Here is a 17,256-nt window from a genome sequence, read left to right on the forward strand (position 1 = left end):
CAATGTGAAACCCTTTTGATAGAGTTTAAATCTTGTGTGTTTTATAAACACACCTGGATTCATTGTTGTGTAGGCGGCATAACACGCGAAGAAGAAAAGCTGACGTCACTTCTGTGAACAAGCCGCGGAGCCTTCGGAAAACTTTGAGGGCAATTATCTCAGAAACACAGTTTGCCGCACCCTCGTCATCAACAAGCCATATCTTTAAAATAATATTTCCTTGATTCGCACAAGTGACACTTGTTTTGAAGTTCTGATTCCCCAACTTTCAAATGACGGGAAAAAAAGGGTGAAAAGGCACCAAAAGCACCGAAAACCTGTCACATATGTGATGTTTTGGAAGTGTTTTCTCCTCAATGTCTACCCCAGTCATGACTCGGTGACAAAGTGCCAAAATGACGGTTACTATTGCTTAAATAAGGATGGAACCGCGCAGCTTTGAGATCAACTGGCAACAAAGGAGCTTAAAAGCGATCAAGTTAACAAGAAACAGATCGGGAAAAGCTGTAATCCCACTGAGAATACATCTGAGACAACGTCTGCATCAGAGACGTACATCTGATGCCGAGCGGAGCGGCTTAATCCTCCCTTATAAGCTACACTCCACAACCAGCACAACTAGCAGGCACTGCAGGAAGAAGGGACTTTTGCTTCTCCTTTTCTTACTTCTTCAGTCTCTCCTCAAATGTCAAGTGTATGTTTGTGTCCCATCGCCGCTGCCACAAAGCATCCTGCATGATACAGCGTTATTATTCCTGATGAGCCATGTGCTCTCACGCGAAATGTCCAACACGGTCTCACACTTTTTTGCGTGTTCCTAGTCACAAAAATGAATCAATTGAATTGTGTTCCAGGGCACGATGGTCCGACATTTTTTGTGCCACAAATAACGGAGAGGGGCGCAGATATGTACACTAAAACCAATACTAACCTGACCTAGTATTGGTTTAGTGAACCAAGTCTGGAAATGCAAAGTCCTGCAAATCAACACAAATTATATTTTCATGTTGTTTTTTATACTCTACACACTCTACACACTTTAATTTTAATTTTATTTTGGTTTGTTTTACTGGTTTAAGTGACTCATTTTATTTTGTCCTATATTATACTGTTCGATTCATAATGGTGGTCTTTTATATATTACAAAGCATTAATATCCTATGTCTGTCATTAACCACATCACAATTAAGCTGGTATTTGGGATTAGGCCAGTTCTCTGCGTAGTATGTCTATTGGCTTAAAAACTTAATACACATTTTGGCTTAATACATTAGGCTTAATGGGTTAGAGGCTTAAAAGCCTATAATATAAGATATAGATTTACACATTTTATAGTGCTTACATTTCTGATTAAAGTTTATTTTAATAATGCACATTTAGCAATTTAAACATCAGCCCCTCGTCGGCCCTGCAAGTTTGTGTCCCAATGGTTCGCTGACTGACCCGCTGACAGATGATGACAGGGAGCCTCGTGGGGGGCGTGGTTGGGGTGGTGTTAACCAGCTACTGTTTACACCCATCACCCGCCTCTGAGAAGTTTGAAGAAGCTCCGGAGTTTTGGTGCACCAACGTTTAAATAAGCATTGTCTTCCTTCTTCAGATGTTTTCAGATTTCGATGTTTGACACATCGTTTGAAAGCTTACAATCTTCACATTCTGGAAAAAAAAACTGAAAAATGACCTTGCCCGACTTGGGAACCAAAACACCAAACTCTGGCACTAAGGGTGACTAGGGGTTAAAATTAACCCCAAGTAACACATGCATGTTGTTTTTCACTCATACCTTCTTTTCATTTATATGTTTATAATAATATTACTACTTTACCCATGAGGCAATTGCATCGCATTGAATAATAATAAGTATATAATAATTATTTTTTGCTCCTGTAGAAACCACAAGTCTTAGTTTTAGTTTTAGCGCACCTATTTCTACATTCTCATGAAGATCATGATTACAATTTACTCTAAAAATGCTAAAAGTGGTGTCATAGTCATTTACAAGGATATGGACCTGATGAGTCAGTGATGAGCAATCCTAAATCACAACTTTGACAGATCCAGCCCCTGATTAAAACAAACAACTTAAGTGACTGTGTTAGAAGAGTAAAACATATAGATATTTGCTGTGAAATGTAGGGGAGTAAAAGTCAAAAGTCTCCCAAAATAAGTACAAATATTTGGAATACTACTGTACTCCTAAGTACAGTAACTTGTATGTCGTTACTTTTTGCCACGTGTCCTCGGTCAAAGGTAACTGCTGCAAACAGTGTGTTGCCATGGCAATGGAGTGGGTTGCATGTGCAAGAAAGACTTCTTGGACACTCCCGTCGCTGAACTCGACGATCCGGTGCCGCTCCGCTCACCCTTGGTAGAGGAATGGGATTATCTCAGCAGTGAGAAAACATTTCTTAATAAATATCCTCTGAATAGAAGAATACAAGTTCACCTCAGTTGTCTGAGTACTGACTCCATCTTTCAACGGTTTCATCAATTTCCTCTATGGAAAGGGAGGGATTGGCTGGATTACAACACTGGTGTTCATATTGACGCTCTGTGGAGAGCAGGACGCACTAAAATTCAGTTTCATTTAAATTTACAGTAACTGAGTGCGTGGTGGATTTTATATAACAGAATGGTGTCTACGTGAATAATTTCAATAATTTAGAAAGATGTATGACAAAGAGTGTGAGATGTCATGACATTATTAAACTGTTGATAGAAAAAATGTTTAACCTGTAAAATGTGTAATAATTAAACAGAAATGTTTTGTTTTACTCGTAAAAATCCGCTTATTGGGTGAAGTTTTTATTATTTTATTAGCTTTTACTCATTACTTATTATCCTATCGGCCTTATGTCAGTTCAATTCTGTGATTATCTCCTGTTACAGTATTTTGTTTTTCGCGATTTAACTTAAGCTATACTGTATATATTGTATGTATATCCCACGAGCATACCGCAAATACAATTGTATTTCACATTTCATATGGAGCGTGCACAAAACATGTTAGTGTGCCTGACAACCTGGCATCCTGAATAAATACTTCAAGTTTAATTTTAATTTTTAAATACAGATACATCAAGCAAACTGCCGTATTTCTTCAAATAGTGACCGGGACCTTTATTTACCTCAAATGCAGAGGGTATAGGCTTTTATTGGAAGCAGGCTTAGATTAGAGGCAGGCTTTTATATCTAAAACCAAACCAAAACTCTCTCTTGGAATTGTAAATCAAACTTTCGTCTGGGTGCCATGCTCCTCAAAGTTAGACATCTAAAGTAAAAACACACTCACACTTTGTTTTTCATTTCTAGCACTCGCACTATTTATTTATTTATTCCGAGACACGGGAACAACCAGGACGCACAGTGAACCGGAGGTCGCTCTCTCTCCATCACGCAATCCACGGCAGTGATCCGAGGCGGAACGTCCCTTAGTTGAGTTTAAAATGTTTATTTGATACAAGTAGAAACTAACAAAAACAAATCGATCTAAAATTAAAACACAGGATAACGGGCGCGGGGTCTGGTACGGGAGAGGCGGTGCACACACCGCACCACTGGAGGAGAAAGAAAAACTCAATGAGTAATCCAGAACAACAAAGTGTGGAAAATATCATGATTAGATTGTTGAATTTAGTAGTTTAAAGCGGTGGAAATGCACATAACTGTTAACATGCACGTCATATAACAGGCACCGGGAGTTTATCCATCCTTGGTTTTTCGCCCAGACTGTTCGTGTCGACCCTCCTCTGGCATTTATAAGAGGCCCCTTTTTTATTTGTGGAAATATGGTACTTTGTTCATTGTGACCTTTAAATAAAAATGGTGTCCTAAATGATCACATGAGGTTTACAGTCTATTGCCTTTAATTCCTTTTTTTATTATTATTATCGTAGTCTGGGGGGGATTGTACTAATTTGATGCTCCTCATATACCATCTGTTGAACAATACAACTCATCTGCACTAATGCAATGCATGGAATATTAAACAGAAAAATCGCCTCAGTGGCCACAACAAGAGCTGGCATAAACTTTTACAATACGGGCAAGAAACACAGATATGACTATGTTGCACTTTATGGTAATGGTTGGTGATGTGATGTGCATGCGTGTGCGTGCGTGCGTGCGTGCGTGCGTGCGTGCGTGCGTGTGCGTGTGTGTGTGTGTGTGTGTGTGTGTGTGTGTGTGTGTGTGTGTGTGTGTGTGTGTATAATTATAGGTATAATAAAAATGATTCATCCAAAAGACTGAAATGTCTTAGTTTATAGTCAAACAACTCTTGACAATCCACAACAACAGACACTATTGAAATAACCCTGTATATAATGAATAAGATTACCAAGCCACTATCTCCAGGCATTCCCATTCATATTACCCGCAAGGTCGTGTGTATATGGCCACTTCAGATATGGAAAACATTAAATTTGCATGAAATTCCTGGAAGACACATCGGGGTATGTGAATTCCTCTATGGATTACATATCATATTCACAGAGCACAAAGTCACGCTGGATATGTTCTAAAAGATTAATTATCCTCCCTGACAAGGAGTTGAATGAATGATGTTCACTTGTGGCGAGGAAGTGACGACATTATTATTTAATCAGAGTTCTGTAACTGTCATCATTTGCGTCTGCATATAGATAACTCTGCCGTTTGTTACAAGGCGTTGTTGATCTAAAGACTAGCTTTGCTTAGCTGTTTCATGTCATATATTTGTTATGTTACGACACTAGACTAAGCAAAGGAGGCGATTTGGCACCTGTGAGAGAAAAATGCACACGATCAATTATTTGAATGATGTTTCACATGTTCGATAAAGGACAACAGCCTTTTTTGTGTGTTACGTAGCTTTTAAAACACATTGCCTTGGGGTTTTAATGAGTCTCTCTGAGTTTATATGAAGAGAGAGTTCTTTCAGACAATTCCTACTGTAGTATAAAGACCAGATCGCATCCATCTTCACTCAACCTTGTGCGGAGATGTGTGGCTTGACAGAGCCTTGTGGTTTGTTTAATGGCACAGTCAGATTGTATCTGTGACCGGAGTTTAACTGTTAAATCACTGTATGAGGGTTACACCTGGGGATATGATTGAGGTGGCATAGTCCTGTAAATGACATGCTGGCCAATGGTACACGACCTCTCATTGGTATCAAGCCCTCTTCAACAGAAGCAGAGGCAGACTGATCAGATCACTGCTTTGAAGCACGACTGGATCTTTCTCTTTATTCTGCAGAACAAATAAGATTAATACTCTCAGTTTGTTTTCCTGAGGCGGACAGATTAACCTCACCGAGCATTTCTCCAACGCACTCTATCACTGGGTCTTGTGTCTTACCAACAATATAAAAAAGATTTGACTTTTTATTTGTAGACCATTCATGCACTCACCTAAATTCAAATTCTCTAAACCCGTTCTATGGAAACGACTCTTGAGTCATCTTGGGTCCCAGTCATTGTATATTATAATGACAAAGCACCATGCCAAACTGCGGACTTAAATGACTGTAATCGAATTACGAAGCCACAGTTTTAGGTGAAATATTCTGTGTAATGTCCAAACGAACAGGTCTAAATGAGCCGGATGATGATTTGTGCTCTCACTACCACCGCTGCTGCTGCTGCTGCTGCTGCTGCCACTAGCAGTGCACATTCCCACGCACACATATTCTACGTCCATCCCACAGGCTGCTTTGCCCTTGAATTCTGAGGCTCGACTGCATTCACTCAAGCTATTACCCATCTGTCTAGTGAAGGGACATCAGAGAAATATTAACAATATTGATGGTGTGAGGGAGAATTTTGTCCTTGCCAATTTAATAATGATCGTTTATGATGAATTTCAATAGAAAAGAGGGTATTTGTGTCAAATAAACTGTTGGGTGTCTATCTGTGTTGATTTTTAGCCAGTGTCATACTGCCAATAAATACACTACTCAATATTAATAGTTGCAGTTATGATAATGATTATTAAATGTTCATATTATTATCTGTGTCCTTGTAGTAAGAAATAAATCAACCATTTTTTCTCATGACGATTAAGGACCACAATCTCACTCTAGTTGAATCTCATATTTTTGCACTGAGATCCTGTGGTGGAACGCATGTCTCGGATTACACTTTTGCCAGCACATCTTCGTTAATGGTACTCTTATTAATCATTCATTATTAATCATTAATCATTAATCAGGACGTATACAGTAAGCCTGTTGCAATAATGACAGCCTCCATCAAATTTCAATTATCATTGATCAATTTTGATCAAATTTATTGAAAAACTAAAAATTTATGGATGGACACAGACACGCGCACACGTGCACACACATTGTAGCAAGTGAAAAGGGTAAAAAAAACAAACAAGGATAAACGGATCCGGCTATGTCATAACATGTATCACATGTGATCACTTTCAATTTGCAAATGAGTTAGTATCTATGTCTTAACGGGTTAGGATAGTATCTAACCCATTGAGATAAAGAGTTCTCCTTTTTCATATTCGGTTCTGGTCGAGTCGCTCAGTAAAAATATCCATTCAATTTTCCGATTACGATTGGAGTTTGAATCGTACAGGAATTGTATAGTGTAATTGTATATAATTATATATTATTGCATATAATACTTGTGTCTTATTTTATATAATTGTATATATTATATAATTGTATATAATTATAATATAATTGTTAGAGCATGAAATTGTCTGTCGAGGGCGACTGTTGATACTGTCGGCATCATGGAGTGTAGTGTCTCGAGTGTCTTTACTGTCCTTTTCTGAATCTTTCACTATTTTATATTTCCAAAGGATGTATTTATTTGAGTTAGGTAGATAGGTGGAGGACTGAGGGGTGAGGCTGGGGTAAGGTGGAGGAAGTTAAGCCTGCCTAGGCTTGGATAGGAGCAGTGCCATGTGGTCCTTGCACTCCTGGGAGCGTTGGTTAATGCAGCACAGGATGGCCTCAAACGCTGTGTTCTCCTGCTTGACATTCAGCTCGCCCTCATTGACGACAGCGGCCAGCTGCGGCAGTGTTCGCTCCAGAAAGGCCTCGGAGACACAACCCATCTCCTCAAAGTGCTGCAGCAAGTCAACGCAATCTTTTGTGTCTTTGCTCGGGGCACAAGCAGGTGTCGGCCGCCCTCCAGATGCAAATGCAGTTCTCTGATTAGAGCTGGTTCTGGAGGCAGTCACAACATGTTGTTATCAATCCCTGTTTGAGCACAATTGCCTTGGTCTGATTCAGCACCACGGACAGTGCCAATGGCGTTGGCAGTGGAGTATATGCAGCAGAACCTCGGAGAGATGGCTAGGCCTCGAAAGCCTTACTTGCAGGAATGACAGGATGACGCCGGCAAGGTTGGCAAGGTTGGCATGGTTGGATGAGCCAGTGATTCATTCAAAATCGCACACGCATACATCATTGTAAAATATCCAGCATGTAGAGGTAGTCTGCGGCAACCAGAAGCTCTCCATCATTGCAGTGGTGGACTGGGTGTAGGTGTACTCCATGAGACGCATGCTATGTAGAAACACTGGGAGCGCTGTAGATTCTCTTTTCCGGTCGGGCCAAGCCATGAGAAGACGGCCCTGTGGGTGGAGTTGGAGCTTATCAGACTGAACTGTCCCAGGTAAACTTTATGGGATGAGTACAACTACAATCATTAGACTATGTATGAACTGTGCTTGCAGAGACAGCACCATATTTTAATAGTAGACATCTTGTTGACCTTTGATGCCTGTGCCTCCTTTTCTTTAATGCAAATATGAATCACTACTACCTTTCTTCACATTGATGCCGGACGTTAAGACTGTGATAAACCAAAACTTGAAAACTTGACTTATAAACGTCATAGCTTCCTGTGAGCGACTCACTAGAAGTACTTGCTGCAGGCGCTCAGGATGATCTTCAGGGCGTTGACCTCCACTCTGATCACCACGTCACAGTGTTTCTCCTCTCCTTTCCTTTCCTCTCCTCCCTGTCAGGTTCATTGTCCATTTCATGTGGTTGGAGTTAGGGGAAGATTCAGAATAAGGAAGCGCCTTGAAAGTCTTAATCTCTGGTGTAAACGTCTCTGTCATGAGGTGACCTGCTCTACTCTAGTTTCCAGGCAGCAGATGAATGGGCTTTTTTTTTTTTCAAAGATCAAGAATGTTAAGGCTGTGTATGGAATCATATCCTCTTCTGGTCAGGAATGGGATTTAGAAGTTGTTGAAGCTGTTTCTTTCTGTCGTTCACACACCCTAAGTGGGTGTTGGCAATGAAGCAGGAGCTACCCAGTGTGTCCAAGCTGGCATCTTCTCTGTAGACAGGCCCATCGTTCCACATTAGGTCATAGCCACCCACCCTCTTCTCTTTGCCAGTCAGCCTTCCCTCCATATCTACTATGTGTAGTGTATCTTCCAGCAACCGGAATTTCAAGTCATAATCCTCTTGGCTGGTCGCTGCAAGTGACGGAGAGATATTAACCTCAATTAACCATGGTTTGAGGTTCTGGTCCAGCAGAATATCATATCCGTAGAGCGCAAAGCAGTGCTTGTCGTTGATAATGATCTTCTGCACACTCTGCAGGCTACGGACAAAGATGTTGTCTAGGTCCTTAAACATGGCCTCCACTGACTCTGAGCCGTGTTTGGCGGTCAAGTACCTCCGAAGTTTCTGTATCTGCCACTTGCATCCCTTTTCATCGTAGTCCGGTGCTGTTTTCTGAACAGCCACATTAGTGAGGTGCACTATCTCGTTGAGGCTGCTAAGGGAGAACCGGGTGCTGGAGAAGCGAGCAAAGCCATCTCGATACAACCAGGCTTTTAGAGGGATGTATGATGTCACCAGCACATAGACCCGCAGATCAAATTTTCTACCGCTGATGAGGTAGGGGTTTTCTATATAGCGCTGTACCACGTACCTTTCCACGACAGCGTCATTCTTCTGCTCCTCTTGACGGGGACCATTTTTCCAATCCGTGATATCCTTCAGTTTCCGGAAGAGAAAGATTCCCTTCCCTTGAGATCTTGCCACTGGTTTCATTATCCAAGTACTGCCTGGACTTCTTTTGAACTCATCCAAGAAGATGTGATACTCACAGGGCAGTTCGAAGGTGTGAGGGAAAAAGTCAAATCTGGACACTTCTGTGCGGCCAGCCTCTCTTTCCAGGGTTTTGCGGTACTTTTTCAAGTTTTTAGCCATGAGGTGTTTCATGGCCAACTCGTAATCGTTGCGAAAGTGGCATATTCTAACATGCTCCTCCATGTAAGAATGATCAAAATTTTCTCTCAACCAGGAAAAGTCACACCAGTAAAAGTCCCACTCTCCAACATCTTTGACTTCAATCCAGCCCGGTCTTTGGCGCAGGACATCCTGTATGGTGTGAAGTCCACATCTGTATCGCACACACCTTTTTTCTTCCCGTTCACTTCTTTTCTGATAATTGTAGTGACCTTTGTGTCCAGGAGTTTTATTTTTCGACATTCTTACTTCCGACAAACTTTTAAAATTAAGTTTAAATGGATCAGTAGCAGCTGGTGTGGTGTTTAGCAGGCTATCTCACTGGAGTATGAGCCACTTTCTTCTTTTGGAGTTTTAATGGCGGCTTGCATCAGTGCCCTGTTGCAGTTTATCTGATCTTTTTTTTCACATCTTTCTTGGGTTTTTATGGCGGCTTGCTTTCTGCACCACCCTCTGTCTGCTGTTAAACCGTTGTCGCTGCTTCTGCATCGGAGGCCTTGTTTTGTGCTGTGCGTGTGTGTGTGTGTGTGTGTGTGTGTGTGTGTGTGTGTGTGTGTGTGTGTGTGTGTGTGTGCGTGTGTGTATTCTGGTGTTTTAATGGCTGCTCACAGCAAATTGTAATCGTGCATAACCGCCCTCCTCCTGACTATTGCTTTATCCTGGGTGTGTGTGTGTGTGTTTGTGTGACTGATGGTGGTTCCTGCTGCCTCGCCCCTCGGGGAGGGAACCCAAGTGTTTGCCTGTGTGTGTGTGTCCAAAGCTGGTCTCTGCTCCTTTTAAAGGTTTAATCAGATTCTAGAATTCTGTCCTGTGACATCACAAAGCTAAAGCAAACTAATCACAAGTGTTCCATTCTACCTCCGTCATAAAATGTAATCAAATTGAATCTATCTATCTATCTATCTATCTATCTATCTATCTATCTATCTATCTATCTATCTATCTATCTATCTATCTATCTATCTATCTATCTATCTATCTATCTATCTATCTATCTGTCTATCTGTCTATCTGTCTGTCTGTCTGTCTGTCTGTCTGTCTGTAATACTGAACCTATAAACCTGTAGTACCTTTCATAAAAATGAGTCTTCAGTTCTTTCATCTGTTGACATATTGTTCTTACTTTATTACTTTATCTAGGACTTCTTTTCTTCCTTAGGTTCTGGAGAAGTTGATGCCAGTTACCATCTTCTGGATCTTCTCCTCGTTCTTCAGTATGTTGGACTTCACTGCACAGATTTTGTCCTGCTGGTCCTTGATCAGCTGCTCCAGCTCGTCTAGTTCGGCCTTGAGGGGTTCCACCGCCTGGTCAGTTGCTCTCTGCTCCTGTAGCAGAGCCTGCGCGTGCTCCTTGTTCTCCGCGTGCCAGGTGTGCAACTCCGCCTGTATAGCGTCCACGTCCTCCTGGATGTAGTCCATAATCTTGCCGAGGGGCAGCGCACTGCGGCACACCGTCTGGATGGACGAGCGCAGGCGATCGATCTCCCGTGTCACCAGGTCCCGCTCCTTCTTCTGGGCAGCTTCCGCCGCCGCAGTCTGCTCTTTAGACTTGGACAGCGATGATTCATATTCCATTTTGGTTTCAAGGATCTTCTTCACGAGCCCGCCATGCTTCTGTTCTCCATCTTCCTCGGCGCACACCACGTCCATTTCAGGCAAGTCCGGGGCCGGAGGGGCACCCTCTTCCACTAGAAACTGTTCGTCCTCATCATCCTCATCCTCGGACAGCTTCTTCCCCTCCATAGTGACTGCGGCTGCTGAAGGCTTGGCACTGGCCAGCCTCTCGGCCTGGGCCAGGTCGGTGCTGCTGTTCTGTCTCTTGAGCCTCGGGGGTGCCGGCCGGGCACTGCTGGGCCTGGGTATCGGCCTGTTGCTGTGGGTCATGTTGGATGGCACTGGTGACTCTGTGGCATCTCCATTCTCCTGCGGAGCGGGCTTTTCAACCAATGCAGGGTCCCCATCTGCCTCACAGTCAGATTCATCTTGACCTTCCACTTTGGGTCTTCGCCTCTGCTCTTTGGCAGATGAGGGCCGCGACAGTCCAGCTGGACTTCCTAATGCGGGCGACACTTTGGGCGATTTGCTGGGCTTGTCTGGGTGGGACTTCTGCCGTGCTTCTTCTGATGCTCGGGTCCTGTTGTCCCCTTTCTCCAGCGCTTTGCTTTGCAGCTCTCTGTCCTTTTGCCATCCTCTGTCCTTTTCTTGTTCTCTCTCTCTGTCTCTCCGCTTGTCCCTGTCTCGTTCCCGCTCTTTGGGGAAATCCCTGTCTCTCGCCTTCCACCTCTCCTTCTCCCTCTCTCTGCCCTTCTCTTTCTCTCTGTCCTTCTCCCTCTCTTTGTTCTTCTCCCGCTCTCTGTTCTTCTCCCTCTGTGACTCCCTCTCTCTTTTCCTATCTCTCTCCATCTCTCTTTGTGGATCACGTTCTCTGTACTTCTCCCTCTCTGGTTCTTTCTCTTTCCCCCTTCCCATGTTTCTGTCTCGGCTCTTGTCCCTGGTTTGCTCCCTCTCACTGTATTGCTGCTCCTTCCCTCCCTCCCTCCTCTGGCTCCCCTGGTCCTTCAGCTGCTCGGGGTCCTTGGGGTCCTTGGGGTCCTTCTGGTCCTTCTGATCTTGGCCCACGTCGCACTCTGTCAGCTCCTTTTCCTGCTCTCTCTCATGGTGTCGCTCATAGCTGTCCCTGTCCACCTTGTCTTGAGACTGAGGAGTTCCAGTTTGGGAATGGGGGTCAAGTGTTTCCCCTGCCAGCACTCGCTTCACTTCCTCCTCACTGGACATCTTGCTGATGCAGCATCTGGCGATGGCCTGCAGCAGCTCATTGGTCTTCTCAGGCTCGTGTCCGGCCACGATGCGTGATGGCTTGGCTGACAGTGGCTTGCCGCTCACCAGCATCACCACATCTATGGCCTTCTGGAGGAAGGCGATCTTTGAGTCCTTATCCTTAACGTTGTCAGATTTCAGCTCATTCTTTCCATATAGGCCCTTCATGAAGCCGGTGGTCCTGATCACCTCGCTGAGGATGTCGTGCAGGTACCTGAACGGGGGTTTGCTCAACAGCTTCTCAGTGAGCGGAGGTTTCTTTATCACTCTCCCCAGAGTGTCCTGGGTCTTCTTCAGCACTGCTCCATTCATGGTTAATACTACTGATGAGATAGAGACACTTCAGGACCGATCAAACAAAATAATGCAGGGTACGTCCATACTTTTTTCTTTTTATCATCATTGTTTCCACTGTCAATTCCAAACTGTATCAGCCGTAGGTTTATAGGGCCTACCAACCACAACCCACCCTCCCAGACGCCCACCCAAATGTCCTGTATCTCACTCGTCCTACAAACCCTATTCCTGTATTATTCTGTTGAGCTTCTGTGTTGCGTTGAAATTGTGGAGCAAAAGCAGCTCAGAGCGGGATGAATGCGGCGGGCCGAAAAGTAGCCATGCATCCCAGTCCACCACATGTCCACCTCAAACCCCTCACAACCCCATTCACCCCACGAACCATGTTATTGTTTCAGCCCTTTTTGTAGCACTTAATTTGTTAATATAATGTTTTTAGATATTTATTGATTTAGCTATTTAGTTAATAGCCTGTAGCTTTTGTTCCCTTCGTAAACATTTGACCTGGAAGTGGCATTTATGGTTTGTTATTTTGTGTTCAGATAGCTCCTACTACAAGTTGGTGGTAGTATTATTTATATCTTAATCTACACTTACTATAATTTCCGATATTATATTTAAACATAATGGTTGTTATTCAGCAGATACACATCAATGTTAGGCTTTTATTCTGGGTTTTTTTCTGTTAGTTTACACTGTATATATTTTGTTATATATATTTTGTGAACTGAGTGTATATAATCTTACCTCTACCTTTTTCTCACTGAGCTGTTGTAATGTCTTATCTTATCTTATCTTATCTTATCTTATCATATCCTATCTCATCTTATCTTATCCTTTCTTATCTTATAAATCATGGAAATCAACATTTCAACAAGGCCTGTATTGGAAAATACTGAAGCTATTTGTAGATAAGGCTCCAATGAATGTGAGGTTATAGATGTTTGTGGTTTCCTATGAGAATGGGGCACAGCCAGGAGATCAAGTCGTCATGGAAACACATATAAATATATTCTGGGAATTTTCCGACAGAGCCCTCTTTTCCGACAAAGCCCTCTTTTTGACATCACAAGGACGGCGATAGTACAACTGATCAGGATGCGAGCCGCCATAGAAATCTAAAATGGAAGAAAAGAGAGGCAAATGCAGGCTGGTTCAAGCTCAGCAGGCAATCCATAATGAATGTTCCTTTCATCTGTTCAGAATTAAAATAAATCTGTTGTACTTTAAAGTCTTCACTGTATCACTTTTAAGGTCTGAGTTGTATCTGCTTTGAACATAACGGCCAATGTCTTGTGATAAAGGTCAGACGGCTCGTGGGAATACAAGGTGACGTGTGATTGTTGCTATGGGTTGCTATGGACTCCGGTCGCCCTTTTTAGAGGATCAATTCCTTTCAATTGCATGGAGAAAATGGCTTAAATATACAAAATGTACAAAAATATAGAAAGCAAGGGAGAAACGGAAGGGTCGAGGTTTCACACAAGATGGTTGCAAGATATTCTGTGGCCGTTTTTCCACCTCCCGAGACTTCCAAGCCGCCTTCTCACACTAAAATGCCGACCGACGTTCACAGTCAATGCAAGTCATCCCCCGCGCGTGCTGCAGCGCCGGTGATGTGACGTCAGCTCCACATCCCCTTTTAGATGTGGGCATGAGCGCCTCGTGTCGATTACGCACATTTTAGTATCTTGAGTATTTTTGGAGCTGACAGAACTTATTGTGCGTAATCACCGGTTGTCATGACATTTCACTGCATATACTGTATGTATGACCGTATTTACATGTATGTGACACATAATCTCTTGAACTTGAACTTGGATAAAATGGAGAATTAGATACCTTTTCATCTATGATAACTCTTGTCAGGCCCTGCCTCTTGCTTCGTAGAGGTTTCTGTGCTCTATATCATAAAATTTCCCCGGGATCAAAGGGACCCAGATTGACAAGTCGTTGGTGTCTCCGGCTCTTCCTCGACAGTGTGTCTCTCTCCTGCCGCTGCTCTGCCAGGCCGGGCTGCCAAGCTGCTCTTCACCTGGCAGCTACGCTCCGCAGCGTCCTCAGCGTGCGTCTGTGTTTCAGCCGGAGAATTAACTGGGTACCTACACCTTAAATAATTGAATTGACCGCTGCCAGATCACTGGTGCACTACACGGACTTAGTCCCAGCCAATACCCAGCTATGAATAGAAAGGTAAAGGAAGGGACTAGGACTGAAAGGGTTCTTGTAAGTGGTGCTGTAGACCAGGGTTCAACGAGCATTTTCCATTGTCAAGAGTGTTTTCCATATTTACAATCTTCCACAATACACTATACATTTGTTAGTAGTCACCCAACCCCAGACTATAGTGAGGGATGGTCATTTCACTATAAAATGACTACAATAGAATTGAGAACCTTTTAATAACTCAAAAATGGACTATGAGGAACATGAAGAACCACCTACTGATTATTTTAGCTGGTGATGGTTCTTCATGACTGGTTGTAACGACAGCCTTTTAAAGAATAAGCAAAGAATCATTATTTTAATTAAGAAAATGAGAAAGATACACAACTCGTGCACGTCTTACCACGGTCCTTATCACCCCAAATAAGATCCTAACGTACTGTCTGTACCTGAGTTAAAAAACATATGAATACCTCAATAACTTTTGAAATGTTTTAGGCGTGAAAGGTTTTGTGATTTTTAGGATGGGGATGGAAGTGTTGAAATGACAGTAAAAATGCCGGCGGGCCGCGCCTCCACCGTTGGCGAGGCAGGCTTTAGCGGGAGCCCTCGTCGGGTTAAGTGTCACATCAGCAGCCGGGGCACACCTCTGGCTACGTGTGCCGGAGTCAATCAGCACAAACAACTGCATCCACTCAGTGTGACAAGGCGGAGGAAGGGAGGAGGCTTTGGTCTGTGGCGGACACATGTTCCGGCTGACCTGGACGGTGGTTACCTAATGCGAGGAGAGGTGGGCAGGAGCGAGGCTGAATGTTTGTGCTGTAACGTTTTTTTATCGTTTTTTCTTTGAGCTGTGCGTGTGTGTGGGGGATTGAATGAGTGAAGAGTTCCAGTCCAAAGATCAGGTTGAGTACAGATCACGTACACGACATGAGTGTACGTCGCCTTTTTTCCTCGAATAATAGAAATGAATCTTAAGAGTCCCTGCAAAGTGGTGTCCTCCACTGGAAGATCAAGGTCGCCGTTAGTTCGAAATTGCTCATGACGCGCCTTCTAAACAGATGAATCACATAATAAAAGCAATGAAAAATAATACATATTAGATAAGGACAAAGAATGGAATTTATCTTGATTTGTAGGTATCAAAGATCATTGTATAAATCTTCTGGTATGTGATGAGCAGCCAAATGCCAACCACAGTACAGGTCACTCATAAAGGGTGAAAATGCCCTGATTCCAGGATGGGTTGGCCGAGCACTTCACAGCGCTATTATGAAGAACATATCATCCTAATAAACGGACCTGTCCCATACTCGCAGTCCATTAACAACTACCATGCTGTGTCGGCAACTCTGTATGGGGAGGACGGAGAAGTTGTCGAAGTGAAGTGTGACTCCGTGGCAAACAGGGGAGCGCGGCGGCCAGCAGGACTGCTTTGAGAAGGTCAAAGACGCTGTGAAGGTATGTTCCGCACGGAGTGTGCGGCCGGAACAGGTCCACCGGTGAAAATGTGCCCGACGCAGCGGAGAACATTTAAGGGGGCGAGTCCATGAACACGGGAAAAGCACTCGGAGGCGTTTTCGCACTGCAGGAACTTTTTTTTTCCAAAGTTCTAAGAACTTTGGAAAAAGTTCATTTTTTGTGTCCACACTGCAGGGAACTAGGAACGACCATAGTTCTAAGAAAACTGTTTTAAGGGACTTTTTTAGGTCCTACTCCAGGGAAGGGAATAACTGGTACAAGAGGAACCTTCAGTGACATAAGTGCACGGTGATTGGTCCAGACGTAAATCCACGGTCCCTCGAACTGTGCACTACTAGTCGCGTTGCTCTCGTTGCTGACCAGCCCACGTACACTCAAAATACTATTTTTCCTGTAGATGTATTTATTTCATTTATTTGATTTTTGTTAATTGAATGAATTAACATGTGCCCAGTAATCCACATGCTCTGTCCCAATGCTAACCATTGGCTTGCGAAAATCGGAACTTACTTTTAAATTATGTCTTGTAGTCTAATATGAGTGAAGATGCAGCAACTTGTGTATTTCTCGCCTCAAATTTGTTCAGAAACTGATTTTTGTGTACTTATAATGTGAAATAATTGAGAGTAACAGAGATAATACAACACGGAACTCATGCTGGAACCCTGTTGGATGACGTCACTTCAGTGTCATGTCGGAGGTCCCGTGCGGTGCAAATACAACCAGAAAAAAAAAGCCCTTGACGTTATCTAGTTCTTGGGGGACCTCCCCAGTTCCTAGTTCCCCACAGGGAGTCCCCAGAACTGTTCGGTGCAAAAGCGCCTACAGTCACTGCTACAGCGTTAGCGCCAGATGCAGATGTCATCCAACCTCACCTGAAATGGCTGGTTTCATCATGAAACCTTATGTGCTGAGCAGAAATGTAGGGGGCAACTGCAACATTGATGAATAATGGAGCATACAGCCCTCGCTCCGAGAGCTTCCCTTATCGCGATGGGCCGAAAAGCCCTCGCTTCCTTGGCAGGGGAGAGGCGCCAACCTCCTTTTGTTTTATGTTTCTTTTCTTTTTAATCATTAAATCCACCGAAGCCACAGCCGACTCCTCTCCCTGTCGCATTTGTGCGTCTTTCACCATTGTGTCTGTTAATTTCTGTTTCGGCAACGCGTTCTGGAAATAGGGGCCACGGAGTCACTGCGCCCCCTAGGGGTATGGAATGATACATAAAGAGGTAAACCAACAACCGAGGGGTTAATTCACAAAACGATTGCAGGACCTG

The 17,256-nt window shown here is 43.5% G+C and overlaps 2 protein-coding genes across 2 annotated transcripts; both read right to left on the minus strand.

The window, feature by feature from the left end:
• Positions 1-8,164: 8,164 nt before the first annotated feature.
• Positions 8,165-9,460, minus strand: LOC307243471 (putative tubulin polyglutamylase TTLL9; the record flags this gene model as incomplete). The annotated part of the gene is made up of 1 exon (XM_080018296.1): positions 8,165-9,460. One exon carries the CDS (start codon positions 9,458-9,460, stop codon positions 8,165-8,167), a length of 1,296 nt encoding a protein of 431 aa, XP_079874422.1.
• Positions 9,461-10,372: 912 nt separating this feature from the next.
• Positions 10,373-12,346, minus strand: LOC307243038 (TRAF3-interacting protein 1-like; the record flags this gene model as incomplete). The annotated part of the gene is made up of 2 exons (XM_080017689.1): positions 10,373-11,271; positions 11,638-12,346. 2 exons carry the CDS (start codon positions 12,344-12,346, stop codon positions 10,373-10,375), a joined length of 1,608 nt encoding a protein of 535 aa, XP_079873815.1.
• Between the last annotated feature and the right edge of the window lie 4,910 nt (positions 12,347-17,256).

The sequence above is a fragment of the Zeus faber genome (genome assembly GCF_960531495.2).
Source record: "Zeus faber genome assembly, chromosome: 17".
NCBI lineage: Eukaryota > Metazoa > Chordata > Actinopteri > Zeiformes > Zeidae > Zeus > Zeus faber.